Source organism: Cetorhinus maximus, chromosome 5, assembly GCF_964194155.1.
Source record: "Cetorhinus maximus chromosome 5, sCetMax3.hap1.1, whole genome shotgun sequence".
Taxonomy (NCBI): Eukaryota; Metazoa; Chordata; class Chondrichthyes; order Lamniformes; family Cetorhinidae; genus Cetorhinus; species Cetorhinus maximus.
This window is the reverse complement of record NC_135883.1, coordinates 155,299,219-155,314,234: the sequence shown is the minus strand read 5'-3', so window position 1 is coordinate 155,314,234 and position 15,016 is coordinate 155,299,219. Positions and strand designations below refer to the sequence as shown.

The window sequence follows — 15,016 nt, the reverse complement described above, 5'->3', positions numbered from 1 at the left end:
ATGCGAATTACAGCACCATCTAAAGGCATAATAGGTACTGTGGGTGAATGGTGACCATTCTCTGATGCATTTTCCCATTGAACTAATGTAACAAAAGGAGTTTTTGATGCATTTTTAAATGAAATGCTGTGACTCGAGGGGTGTTGGGGTGGGCGGGGTGGTGGATAGACAGAGACTTGCAGCAATTCAGTAGAGCTATGTAAGTGGCACTGAAATTTGTTTTAGTTCCTTGAGCTAATGTTTTCACAGCAACATGACTATTTGTTGCCATGCTGTGATTATTGAGTTTAATTCGACTGCCGTGTTTGACTTGGCCTCAATGTAACACTGAGTATTTACATAACATTAACTCCCTCTAGTACAGTTATGCTTGTATTTATCCACCCGTCAAAAGTTACCAGAGACAATGCTCGGAATGTATAGAAAATAACAATATAATGTGTAGGGACTTGTGAGGCTTTTGTATTTCCTGTGGATTCGGGATTCCGAGGTACTGAGGAGTTCGAGGATAGTCAGGTGGCGATAGAAATCACCACAGCTGAAATATTGTGCCCAGTTCTAGGTCATGCTTTAGGAAGATGTGAAGTCCTTGGAGAAGGCGCAGAGGAGATTTAGTACAGCGATGGGAGACTTCAGTTATGTGGAGAGACCAGAGGAGCTGGGATTGCCCTCCATGGAGCAGAGAAGGTAGAGGGAAGATTTGAGAGAAGTGTTCAGAATTATGAAGGGTTTTAATAGAGCAAATAAGGTGAAACTATTTCTGCTGGCAGAGGACAAGTAACCAGAGGACAAAGATCTCAGATCATTGGCAAACAAATCAGAAGAGAAATGAGAAGAATTTTAATTTATATAGTGTTTATTATGGCCTAGAATACATTGCCTTGAAGGTTAGCAAGAAGCGATTCAATAGTAACTTTCAAAATAGAATTTGCACGGCTATGGGGAAAGAGCAGCACATTAGGACTAATTAAGGGAGTAGGTGGCTTTATGATAATGCCACAGGACGAGTAATCCAGAGGCCCAGGCTGATACTCTGGGGACATAGGTTCAAATCCCACCATGGCAGCTGGTAGAATTTAAATTCAATAAATCTGGAATTGAAAGCTCATCTCAGTAATGGTGACCACAAAACTATCATAGACTATTGTAAAAATCCATCTGGTTCACTAATGCCCTTTAGGGAAGGAAATCTGCCGTCCTTACCTGATCTGGTCTACATGTGATTCCAGACCCACAACAATGTGGTTGACTCTTACCTGGCCTTTGAATTTAATTCAAACACCCTCTGCCCACAGCACCGCCCCCCCACCCCTCCGCCCATCCCATCCTGGAGGTGAGTTCCAAGCTGGGGTTATGGGGGGGTGCATTTGATCAGGATCCTGGGGGTTACAAATGACCAGAAACTGAACTGGACTAGCCATATAAATACTGTGGCCACAAGAGCAGGTCAGAGGCTAGGAATCCTGTGGTGAGTAACTCTCCTCCTGATCTCCCCAAAGCCTGTCCACCATCTACAAGGCACAGGTCAGGAGTGTAATGGAATGCTCTCCACTTGCCTGGATGAGTGCAGCTCCCACAATACTCAAGAAACTGGACACTGTCCAGGACAAAGCAGCTCACTTGATTAGCACCCCATCCACAAATATTCACTCCCTCCACCACTGACACACAGTTACAGCAGTGTGTACCATCTACAAGATGCACTGCAGGAATTCACCAAGGCTCCTTCAACAGCACCTTCCAGACTCACAACCACTACCATCTAGTAGGACAAGGGCAGCTAATGCATGTAAACGCCACCACCTGTACGTTCCCCTCCAAGTCACTCACCATCCTGACTTGGAAATATATCACCGTTCCTTCACTGTCACTGGGTCAAAATCCTGGAACTCCTTTCCTAACAGCACTGTGGGTGTACCTACACTACATGGACTGCAGCGGTTCAAGAAGGCAGCTCACCACCACCTTCTCAAGGGCAGTTGGGGATGGGCAATAAATGCTGACCTACTCAGCAATGCCCACATCCCATGATAAAATACAAGTTGTGGGAGGGCCTGTGGTTCCTCTCCGCCTCCCCCTGATTAAGTCCAGGGTAGGAAAGCTTATGGGGAGCCTTCCCATCCTGATGTCAGTTGAGGTGCTTAATGGCCATTTACAGCTGGTATTCAATCAACAGCAGGCTGCGTTTCACCATGTGGGGAGACCAGCAAGCAAACCCTGTGGACTAGTTGGCGGAGGCGGGGGGTGGGGTGGTGAAGTGGGGGTTATGGTCCCTCATTAAAAGGCACTCTGTGACTGATCAAAGAATGCCACATTGGGAAGGGGGCGCTTTGACCCCTGTCCCTCCTCCCATCACCAGTGAACCCCTCTCCGTGACCACCAGCCCTTCCACACTTACCTTTCTCCAGAGGTCCCATGATGAGCCCTGGTGGAATCCCAAGTGTATTACTAGCAGCAGCCACTCGGTGGCGCTGCCGGTAGCGGCGAGCTGCAGGCCTCTAATTGGCCAGCAGTGCTCAGTGGCAGGATTTCCACCTGACTGCGGGAAGACCTGGAAATTCAATGTCTCCCATGGGGCCAGGAGCACCATGTGGCAAGGTTCCTGTTGCCAATTAAGGACTTGATTCTCTCAGGGTTCCTAGAGATCAAATCAGTGGGGGTGCCACCAGTTTTGGTGGCTGATGGTAGGTCCCCCACTACCCTCTTTAAATTCTGCCCTCTGTGTGCGTGAATACGTATGGCTGGATGCCAGTCCTCCCCTATGGTATCTGACCAGCCAGCTTTCACATGTTGCTCTTTCCTATCCTCCTCTTCTCTTCAGGCTACAGACAGAGGGGAACCCATAAGGCAAAGGACATTGGCTCCTGAGGTGAATGCCACTAGTTATAACCAAAAGAAACCCCCCCAAAGCATAAGGAGGGATGTGGAACCCATTGGCAAACTTTAAGTGGAAAAAAAAATTAAAAATTAATCAAAAGCGAAGTTACATGGCGGGAAATGTCCTCACAAAGGTCTCTCTATAGGAACATACGAATTAGGAGAAGGAGTAGGCCATTCAGCTCCTTGGGCCTGCTCCACCATTTGATAAGATCGTGGCTGATCTGATTGTGGCCTCTACTCCGCTTTCCTGAGTACTCCTTATACCCTTTGACTCCCGCGTCAATCAAGAATCTATCTAACTTAGCCTTAAACATATTCAGTGACCCTGCCTCCACTGCTCTGGGGAAGAGTATTCCACAGACAAACAATCCTCTGAGGGGAAAAATATTCTCCTCAGCTCTGTCTTAAATGGGAGACCCCTTATTTTTAAACAGTGTCCCCTAGTCCCAGTCTCTCCCATAAGGGGAAACGTCCTCTCAGTATCTGACCTGTCAAGTCCCTTCAGGATCTTATATGTTTCAATAAGATCACCTCTCATTCTTCTAAACCCCAATGAATATAGACCCAACCCGCCCAACATTTCCTCATAAGATAACCCCTTCATCCCAGGAATCAGTCAAGTAAATCTTCTCCCAACTGCTTCTAATGCAATTATATCCTTTCTAAATTGTAGATAGTACTCACCAATGCCGTGTACCACTGCAGCAAAACTTTCCTACTTTCATATTCCATTCCCCTTGCAATAAAAGCCATTTGCCTTCCTAATCACTTGCTGCACCTGCAAACTAACTTTTTGTGATTCATGTACCAGGACACTCAGATCCCTCTGTACCGCAAAGTTCTGCAATCTCTCTCCATTTAAATGATATGTTACTTTTTTTATTCTTCCTGCCAAAATGGACAACCTCACATTTTCCCACAATATACTCCATCTGTCAGATTTTTGCCTACTCACTTTACCTATCCATATCCTTTTGCAGCCTACTTATATCTTCTCCACTTGTGCCGATCTGCAGCCACATAACAATGCTGAATTCTTTTTGGCGTTCTCAGTAATGGGAGGGCTCTAGTACCAGAGGGACATTGAACCTCAGACATTATGGCACCATTTTAATGGTATTTTCATACGGTGCACAGATGGGTAGTTATTGTTGACAAGATCATCCTGGGAGGAACATTTTTACAGGGATCATTAGGACATGGGTTAACCATTTTGTTCTTCTCAAATCCACCTGAAAACTAGAGAAAAATGTGAAGAAACTCTAAGCCCAGATATCCACAGCTGAAACAGAAGACATTCACTCCCGATGTTAAACTAGTAAGGTGAGGCCTCGTCAGTTGAGATGTCAAACATTGGCGTTGATTTTCACTCCCAGGTCAGGTGGGCAGAGATGGGAGAATTCCCGGCTCTGTGAACTCAACTTTTAAAAATGGCTGCCCATGCATCAGATATTTCTGTTGGGTGGGGGGGGTGGGGGGAAGGTGGTGGGGGGGCAGGACTGGAAGTCAGGGCGGGCGGCCAGGGAAGAACCAAGGAGGCTGACAGGTGCAGAGTTGGGCCGGGCAGAAGGCCAGCCTTTATGTCCAAAGTTTCAAAATAAAGAATAAAACTTGAAACATCCCTCCATCCCTCAGCACCCACAAAGTCCCTGTGCCCCATCCATGCCAACCCATGCCATCTCATGCCCCCATGTCAAGGTATGCCCCTGAACAACCCCTATAGCCCCTCACACCCTCCATATCAACCTATGCCTCTCCATCCACCCTCCATGGTCCTTTATAGCCTCTATGCCAACTTAATGTCAGCTCAGACCAGCCCATGCTCCCCCTCGCCTCCATCCACTATCCTTTACCATCACAGCTACCATACCACCTCGCCCAGTATCCACCATAGGCAGACTTCAGGACACACGCAGAGATGAGATAAAATAAAGCTCTATAAAATAAAATGTCTATTGCAGACTTCACTATATTGAAAAGAAAACACTCATCATAAAAACCCATTTACTACAATTACATTCCCTCAACTAAATAAAGACTTTTAACAACAAGCATTTCTTTCAACTGTACAATCCCTTATAACAACAACCATTGGCATCCATAGTCCCACATCAAAGTGTCTATAACCACTTGTAGCTGTCAATCAAACTGAAATGGCAGGCACCATACTGTGATAATGGATGGTCATGAAATCAGTCCATCAGCACTAATCCAGCAATGGAAACACTCAGGTTTATGTCAACAGACAGAGTGAAATAGCAAGCAATAATTTATTTAACACTCCAGGCAAATTTTCAAAGACTTAAAGGGCAGGATTCTTAAATGCCTTGACAGCTTGATGGCTCCCTTTGACAGGTGCTTTTAATAGTTTTGACAGGTCCCTTTGACAGTTTTGATAGTCCCTTTGACAGATCTGTTGACAGTTCCAATGAGCTTGACAATAATGAGTTTATGCATTTTTTACGCTAATTTATGTCTACTTATAACAATTCAAAAGGACATTTGACCTACCCAAAGGGTGCCTTACCTCCATCAAAGGTGTCCCCCGACCATATCCAAAGGGGTACCTTACTTCTCCAAAGGGGTACCCTGGCTATCCAAATGAATCAACATAGTTCAGACCTGCTCTTACCAGGTCTAATCCGCACACTTCGGATTTCACACTACAAGGTTACCAAAAGCCCACTTCAGTGGGAGGTAGCCAATGATTTGAATGGCCAGCTGCCTCCATAAAATGCACATGTGCAAAACAGGCCCCCCCCCACCCCACCCACCCCTCCACCCCCAGCAAAAATGGGAAGCGCCATGTTCAGAGGTGCAACTTATAATTTTTGGCCACTTCTGCCATTTTCAGCACAGAGGTCAGGTTGTGAGCCCACACACGTGCACACACACATGTGCACACACACACAGAATCACAATTGGAAGCCAGATAGTGGGGGCCTGTGAACGTGTATCAGTAATTGCTGCTGCTGACTGCACTCGGCTCACAAAGCCTGCATGCCCTGTCCCAGCTCCAGCCTCCTCTTTGTAAAATTGTTCAGCCGCAATACCTTCAGTGCCCCCATTGTTCTGAATCAAAACCCCTGCTGGCGTGGTTGCTGAAAACCCCAATTTCTTTCACTTGTGTCCAGGTTGGACACTCTGGCTAAAACCTGGCCATGGATACAATTTTATGCCTGCGTAGAGAACATCGACTTGGTTACCCCTTTGTTCACCGTGACCCATTGGAACTATTGTGACATCTTTTCTGTCTGTCTGTCTGCCTGGCCCCTGCCCAATCCCTTGGGTGGATCACCTAGCTCCAGTCTCACAGTCTATGATGTGTTTGGCTTCACCAACTGAACTGCAACACCACCCTGAAGACGGGAAACTGTTGACTTTGCAACCACTGTCTCACATTTAGAGCACAAGTATCCCTTGCATCGCCTTTGTGTCCTCCACTTGGATTCATTAAGACCGGCCTCGTGCAAGGGCTAAATCGGCGGACTTGGGAAGGGGGTCGTCGGAAGGATGGCACAGGGTCTCTGACTTCCCACCTACCTAGGGTGGGCGTGCATGGGCCTGACCTGATCAGGCGTGAAATCGCGTGAGAAGATGCCAGGCGAGTGCCCTGACGTCGTCTCCCGCGCGCACGCGCAATATTTTGGTCGGCGGGCACACGCGGGAGCTAGAGCCAAGCCCACCATCAATTAAGAGGCCACTTAAGGCCGTTAAAAACCCAACTGAAGCCGATTTTACGTTGCCCGTGTGAGTTCACGCTCGTCGCACGGGCAAAGCGGGCAGGCGGGCAGCCCCCATTTTGAAAAGACCTCATCCAAGGACGAGATGAGGTTTCCGTTATTAAATAAAATAAAAATAAAAATCTATGGACAGCATTTTCTATCACCTATACACTCAGGTTCCCCGATTGTGATGCTCAGGGACATTTGTGTCCTGATTTTTCAAAACCTTATTTCGTGGTTTTCGGATCTGCAGCTCCCCGAGGCGGCTCTCTGCCTTCAGGGAGCTTTCCTCTCAACGCTAACCCGCGGAAACGTCACCACCCGCCCTCCTCCCTCCCTCCCCCACCCCGGCAGCGCTGAGCTTTTCAGCGGCCGTTAATCGGCCAGCCAGCATGAAATCGCGGCCGGGCACTGATCGCAGTCGGCGGTCTGTTTGCCGACAGCTCCCGGGCCCATCGGCCGCACCCACCCGCCAATCTGAAAATTCAGGCCCTTTCATGAGGTCACAAAATGATTGGCATGCTTAGCTAACTGCTTCAGCATCCAGCACTTCTGGCCAAACAAGCGACCCTGAGATTACCAAGAGCTATTTTGCTTCCGTAGGGATTTGGGATCAAGAACCCATTCCACCATTCACTTAGGTCGCGGCTGATCCAAACCTCAACTCCATTTACCAGCCCTTACCCAACCAAAAATCTCTTTGTGTTGCATTTTTAATTGCTCTGGCCTCAACAGCTTTCACTTAACAATGGTAAGTCATTGATTATGAAGCTTGTTGGTTGGTCCTGAGAATATGTAAGGTACTATATGAATGCAAATTCTTTCTTTTCTTTTCACAAACCTATCCCTTGACATTATTGGTGTCACCCTTTAAAATCTGTTACATTCTCTCCATTTGCCCACAATTGCCTCCAGTTCTTATTGCATAAGTCAGTGAAGGTGGCAGGCAGGTTGAGAGAGCAGCTAATAAAACCTACAGCGCCTGAGGCTTTATTAATAGGGGCATAGAGTATAAAAGCAAAGAAGTCATGTTAAACTGGTATAGATCACTGGTTCGGTCTCAGCTGAAGTATTGCGTCCAGCTCTGGGTGCCACACTTTAGGAAGGATGTGAAAGCATTAGCGAGAGTACAGGCAAGATTCACAAGACAAGAGCATAGTCCCAGGGATGAGGAACTTCCGTTACATAGATAGGTTGGAGAACTTGAAACTGTTTTCTTTGTAGAAGAGAGGGTACAAAATCATGAGGGGTCTGGGCAGAGTAGATAGGGGGAAACTGTTCCCATTGGTGGAAGGATTGAGAACCAGAGGGCAAGGATTTAAGGTAATTGGAAAAAGAAACAGTAGTGACATGAGGAAAATCTTTTTCATGTGGCAAGTGGTTAGGATCTGGAATGCACTGCCTGAGAGTGTGGTGGAAGCAGATTCAATGGTGGCTTTCAAAAGGGAATTGGATTGTTATCTGGAAAGGAAGAGTGTGCAGGACTATGGGGGGAAGGTAGGGGGTGGGGGGGTGGTGATCCTATGGAGAGCAGGTGCAGACACGATGGGTGGAATGACCTCCTTCTGTGTTGTAACAGTTCTGTGATTCTAAGACACTCTTTGCACAAGTCACACAAAGCTAAACATTTTAAGCATATTTCACAAGTAGTTAGAAGACCATATGGAACAGTTTAATCTCTTGCATTGCCCATTGGATTCATGAGAAAGCACAATGAGTGCTTCACTGATAAGTGATGTACATGCTTTTTTGGCCCAAATTTCTTTGTCCCACTTGCACGAGTTCTAAGAGAAAACATCCATGTTGTTCCCCTCTTTAAATTTTGGGACTGGACGGATGTATTGAAATCGTACGGAAAGTTATTTCTCCAGAAGTTCAAGTACAAGTCGCAGTTCCTTCAACTTTTACAATGGGTGCATTCCACGCCTGGTTGGCTGGGATTTTTCATTGGCTCAAATTTGATATTCACCAATCAGGGGAAGATGGAAAAATGTGACAGCCTACTGCGATGTTGGGAAGGTGACGGGTAAAATGGAGTCCGGACATGTAATGCAATCACAATAACATCATCAAAGCAAGGCCTTTTTTTTTGCAGGTTTGTCCCTGAATAACAACATTCTGAATAATATGGACCAAACAATGGAACTACTCGAGAAAGCATTTTAATCTGTTAGCATTATTTCAATGTTCTTTTGCAATAAATTATTGATAGGTATTCCTACCACCTTCGCATCAATTTATGCTGTGAAGATCCCCTGCATTGTCGACCTTCCCATCCCCAATGTACTGTTACGTGGGAATTTTTTTTCTATTCATACATGGGATGTGGGCTTTGCTGGCTGGACCAGCATTTATTGCCCATCCCTAGTTGCCCTTGAGAAGGTGGTGGTGAGTTGCCTTCTTGAACCGCTGCAGTCCATGTGGTGTGGGTACACCCACAGTGCTGTTAGGAAAGGAATTCCAGGATTTTGACCCAGCGACAATGAAGGAACAGCGATATATTTCCAGGTCAGGATGGTGAGTGGCTTGGAGGGGAACTTCCAGGTGGCGGTATTCCCATCTATCTGCTGCCCTTGTCATTCAGTCGTGGTTGTGGGTTTGGAAGGTGCTGTCTAAGGAGATGACTTTGTCAGGCTGTTGCTTGACTAGTCTGTGAGACAGCTCTCCCAACTTTGGCACTAGCCTCCAGATGTTAGTAAGGAGGACTTTGCAGGGTCGACAGGGCTGAGTTTGCCGTTGTATTTTCCGGTCCCTAGGTCAATGTTGGATGGCCTGCCCAGTTTCATTCCTTTTTTGTGATTTCGTAGTGGTTTGATGCAACTGATTGTCTTGCTCATTTCAGAGGACAGTTAAGAGTCAACCACATTGCTGTGGGTCTGGAGTCACATGTAGGCCAGGACGGCAATCGACAATGGTTTCATGGTCATCATTAGACTTTTAATTCCAGATTTTTATTGAATTCAAATTCCACCATCTGCTGCACCAGGATTCAAACCTGGGTCCCCAGAGCATTACCCTGGGCCTCTGGATTACTATAGTGATGATCCCACTATGCCATCACCTCCTCCCCCACCACCCCACCTTACCCTCACCTCACCCCCCACCAAGCAAGCAAGTCAGGTCATCTCCCCACAGGCTCAAGCTAATGAGAAGGGGAGGTTCCCTCTTCAGATCACATTCACGCACCCTCTCAGCAACCAACTCAGACACGTTAGGCCTGGGGGTAAATTAACCAACACTTTATTCTTTGGTATGTATAGATAAAAAGAAACCAAGGACAAAAATAAAATGGATTTCATACATCAAAAATAGCCCTTCCCACAATTGATATGCAATGGGGAAGTGTTAATTTGCTAACATCCTACTTCAGAATCACTCCACTGAATTAAATTTCCACTATTAGCTCCAAAAACAGAAAATGCTGGAAAAACTCAGCAGGTCTAACAGCATCTGTGGAGAGAAAAACAGAGTTAACGCTTCGAGTCCGTATGACCCTTCTTCAGAGCCAGAGTCATACGGACTCGAAACATTAACTCTGTTTTTCTCTCTCCACAGATGCTGTCAGGCCCGCTGAGTTTTTCCAGCCTTCCCTGTTTTTGTTTCAGATTTCCAGCATCCGCAGTATTTTGCTTTTATTTCCACTATTAGCTGTTAGTTTGTGGGTACTTCCTACAGGTAATCCTGAGGCCCTTTCATTCAATACAAAAGAGAAGGTGCAAGGACAAAAGAAACATTGAAAATTAACTGCGAGGTTACAGTGTCCAGGTGGTCCTTTGGGCTGGTAAAATAAATTACCCATGAACTTTTCACAAATTTGGCATTCTTATCAGAGACGCCACTAGTTGACCGGTGTGAGAATTGGAAATATGTTACACTGCATTAGAGGGAGCTCTTCTGATTTTGGGATTGAGGCAGATTGTCCAGGCATTGAAGAGGGTCCTTCACTTAGTTAGGCATCTAACTAGTGCCCCACCTGAACTAGGAATACATAACGCTGACACTTGGGGAAGTGTTCCACTCCACAACACAAACATCGTTCACCTGATGAACTATAAAATCAGAAGAGAAACACCTGCCAGGAAAATAAAGAAAACATGAACGTAAGCACTGAGGGAGGAAAAGAAAACCTAACTAGGATGGGAGGGGATGAGTGAAATGAGGTAGTCAAATAGCAGATTCAGCACGATGAAACTAGGTACTAGGTACAATCCTCCTGCTTGGGGCCATGCTTAACCTCGGGCTTTGATTTTTTCCTCTGCCACTTCAGTTGGAAGATCCGTCCCATTATTCTGCTGCCCAGGTTAAAGAGCAATGCCAACCAGGCCAGGCCAACGACAATCCAGACACCAGCCAGGCTTCTGTAGATGGAAATGTAGTGCTTATCTGGATCAGTGCCTACAATAGGAAGATTGCAATTATTAGTGGCACACACAATGGAAGTGAAGAAAAGGGAAATTATGATTTTTTTTTTAAAAAATCTGATTTTTTATTAAAAAGGAAATCATGCAAATGCAGTGTATTTCCAAAGGGCAAGGACATTAAGGCTTCAGGTGTAGTGTCCCTATCTCCAGACCAGAAGCTATGGGTTCAAGTTCCACCTCAGAACTTGATGGGCACAGAAGGTGCTCATAAACTTATAGACGTTTACAGCACAGGAGGAGGCCATTCGGCCCATTGTGTCCGCGCCGGTCAACAAAGATCTGACTACACTGAACCCATTTCCCAGCGCTTGGCCCATAACCCTGAAGGCTATGGCAACGCAAGTGAATATCTCAATACTTCTTAAATGTTACGAGAGTTTCTGACTCAACCACTCTTTCAGGCAGTGAGTTCCAGACTCCCACCGCCCTCTGGGTGAAAAAATTTCTCCACAACTCCCCCCTTAGCCTTCTACGTCTTACCTTAAATCTGTGTCCTCTGGTCATTGACCCCTCTACTAATGGAAAAAGTGCCTTCCTACCCACCCTGTCTATCCCTCATAATCTTATACACCTCTATCAGGTCCCCTCCCAACCTTCGCTACTCCAAGGAAAACAACCCCAGCCTATCCAATCTTTCCTCATGGCTCAGACCCCCAACCCAGGCATTATCCTGGTAAATCTTCTGTGCACCCTCTCCAGTGCAATCGCATTCTTCCTATAATGTGGTGGCCAGAACTGCACGCAATACTCCAGTTGTGGCCTAACCAGCATTTTATACAGTTCCAGCATAACCTCCCTGCTCTTGTATTCTATGTCTCAGCTAATAAAGGCAAGTATCCCATATGCCTTCTAAACCACCTTATCTACCTGCCCTGCTACCTTCAAGGATCTGTGGATATGTACACCAAGGTCCGTCTGATCTTTACTTCCCAGGGTCCTACCATTCATAGTGTAATCCCTTGCCTTGTTAGCCCTCCCCAAGTGCAGTACTGCATACTCTTCCAGGTTAAATTCCATTTGCCACTGCTCTGCCTACCTGACCAGTCTATTGATATCCTCCTGCAGTTTACAGCTATCCTCCTCACTATTTGCCACTCTATCAATTTTCGTGTCCTTGGCGAACTTCTTGATCATACCCCCTACATTTAAGTCCAAATCATTTACGTACACCACAAACAGCAAGGCCCCCAGCACTGAGCCCTGTGGAACTCCACTGGAAACAGACTTCCAGTCACAGAAACATCCCTCCACCATCACATTCTGCTTCCTGCCTCTCAGCCAATTTTGGATCCAATGTGTCACTTTGCCTTGGATCCCATGGGCTCTTACTCTCTTGACCAGTCTGCCATGAGGGACCTTATCAAAAGCCTTGATAAAGTCCATGCAGGCCACATCAAATGCATTATTCTCAACAACACTCCTGATTAACTCCTCAAAAAATTCGATCAAATTTGTCAAATATGACCTTCCCTTAACAAATCCATGCTGACTATCCCTGATTAATCCGTGTCTCTCCAAGTGCAGATATGTTCAGCCCCTCAGAATTCTTTCTAGTAATCCCTCACCACCGAGGTTAGACTGACTGGCCTGTAATTTCCTGGTCTATCCCTTCCTCGCTTTTTTAATAATGGGACAATGTTAGCAGTCCTCTGGTCCTCTGGCACCTCACCTGTGGCCAGAGGGGATTTGAAAATTACTACCAGGGCCCCTGATATCTCTTCCATTGCCTCCCTCAACAGCTTGGGATACATCTCATCCGGGCCTGCGGACTTATTCACTTTTAAGGCCAGTAAACCCTCTAGTACCTCCTCTCTCTCTCTATGTTAATTTCCTCTAATATTTCACTGTTCTCCACCCTGATGTCTATTCCTGCATTGTCCTTTTCCATTGTGAAGACTGGCACAAAGTACTCATTAAGGACTGTATCCACGTCTTCCGGGTCCACACACAGATTACCTCTGTGGTCCCTAATTGGCCCTACTCTTTCCCCTAGTTATTCTCTTGTTCTTTATATATTTAAAAAACCCCTTTGGGTTTTCCTTTATTCTACCCACCAATGCTTTCTCATGCAGTCTCTTAGCTTTCCTAATTTCCTTTTTAAGATCCCCCTGCACTTTTTATACTTCTCTAGAGACTCTGCCGTATTGAGCCCTCAGTATCTGCCATAAACTTCTCTTTTTTTCTTAATCCTAACCTTTATGTCCCTTGACATCCAGGGTTGCCTGGACTTTGTCTCCCACTTTGTCATATTTGCCCTGTACTCTCGCTATTTTTTCTTTGAATGCCTCCCACTGCTCTGGCACAGTTTTATCTGCAAGTAGCTGCTCCCAGCCCACTTGGGCCAAATCGCATCTCATCTTAATAAAATTAGCCTCTCCCCAGTTTAAAACCTTTATTCCCGGCCCAACCTTATCCTTTTCCATAAGTATCCTAAATCTAACTGTGTTATGGTCGCTATCTCCAAAATGCTTCCCTACTGATATGCCTTCCACCTGCCCGGGCTTATTTCCGAATATTAGGTCCAGAACTGCTCCCTCTCTTGAGCTTTCTATGTACTGTCAAGAAGATATAAGAATGTCTATAATGCTATTGGAAATTATTTTAAAATAGAGTTCTAGTGGTGTCTCTGTGTGTGTGTGTGTCTTAATTGGATTAAAGCCAGCTGTTCTAGAGGCTTTGATGTATAGAAGAGAAGTAGGCTTGAAATGTTAATTAGATAAATTACATGTTGAAGTGTAAAGGGGGTAATTTGCATTTTTAAATAAACCATTCAAAAGAATGGGTGAAATATTACACCTAGCCAGAAGAAGCCAAACAATATGTTTAATTTTTCCAAAGCTTACTAATAAAATTGGTGTTATGAAAGGGTTTTATTGTTAGAAAAGGTGAAATTCCAAAAACCTAATGATACAATGAGAATTTGCATTCAAAGAGGAAAATATGTATAAAGGAAGAGAAGGCTGTTGGTAAAAAGGAGGGATTCTAAGATCTAAAGCCTCCAGCCTGTAAGCCTCAAGTCGCTGTCTGCAAGGGCCCAGAGCTGAAAGAAACTCATTTTGAATGCGACTGTCCAGATTGTGCTTTGTCAGGGGTCTGTTTAAATCTGTGTGTTTTACTGTTGTCTTAACAGAGGTGTAACCGAGAGTCAGATTAATTAGGGGATTTTTTTTAGAAGCCATTATCATAGTATTTTGTAGACATATCTTACAATCTTTTAATTAATAAATGTTTAATTTAGTTTTATAAAAACTTCTTAAGGCTCTGTGGTCTTATTATAACTGAATTTAAAGCCTGCATCTCAAAACATACAAAATGAAAAAATTAGTTATGACAGTTGTTTCAAGTTCCCCTCTGGGATTTGAACAACTCAGCATTTACCACCGGCTGTGTCATAATAGTACTGGCTAAAAACGTTCTCCTGGATTCAACTTAAGAATTTTGCTCCCTCCCTACCTTGCACACTAAAACAATCCCAGTTAATATTTGGGTAGTTAAAATCCCCTCCTATCACTGCCTTCTTATTCTTACACTTCTCTGAAATTTGATTACATATTTGATCCTTTATCTCTCCCTGACTATTTGGGGGCTATAGTACACACCCAACAGCGTGTTTTCCCCTTTTGTGTTTTTTACTTCTACCCCTATGGCCTCATTTGATGATCCATCCAGAATATCATCCCTCCTCACTGCTATAATCGATTCCTTGATCAATATTGTGCTCCCCTCGTCCTCTTCTATCCCTCTCTCTATTTTGTCTGAATACACTATAGCCAGAAATGTTGAGCTGCCAATTCTGCTCTTCTTTTAGCCAAGTCTCAGTCATAGCTATGATATCATGCTCCCACGTGTCTATCTGTGCCCTCAGCTAGTCTGTCTTATTCGTCAGGCTCCTTGCATTAAAATATATTCCATTTAGCCTTGCTAAACTCACTTCTTTCTTTTCTAGCCTATGTTTTCTCTGCCTTCCAGACTCACTTACAAGCGTTTTAA

General features: G+C 45.2%; 1 protein-coding gene across 1 annotated transcript in view; it reads right to left on the bottom strand.

The window, feature by feature from the left end:
- Positions 1 to 9,867: 9,867 nt before the first annotated feature.
- LOC144681034 (potassium channel, subfamily K, member 16-like) overlaps positions 9,868 to 15,016 on the bottom strand; it is a 32,278-nt gene continuing 27,129 nt past the window's right edge. The window contains exon 5 of the mRNA XM_078542718.1: positions 9,868 to 11,000. Coding sequence (XP_078398844.1) covers positions 10,804 to 11,000 — 197 coding nt within the window. The 3' untranslated portion in view covers positions 9,868 to 10,803. The remainder of the gene's footprint in view (positions 11,001 to 15,016) is intronic.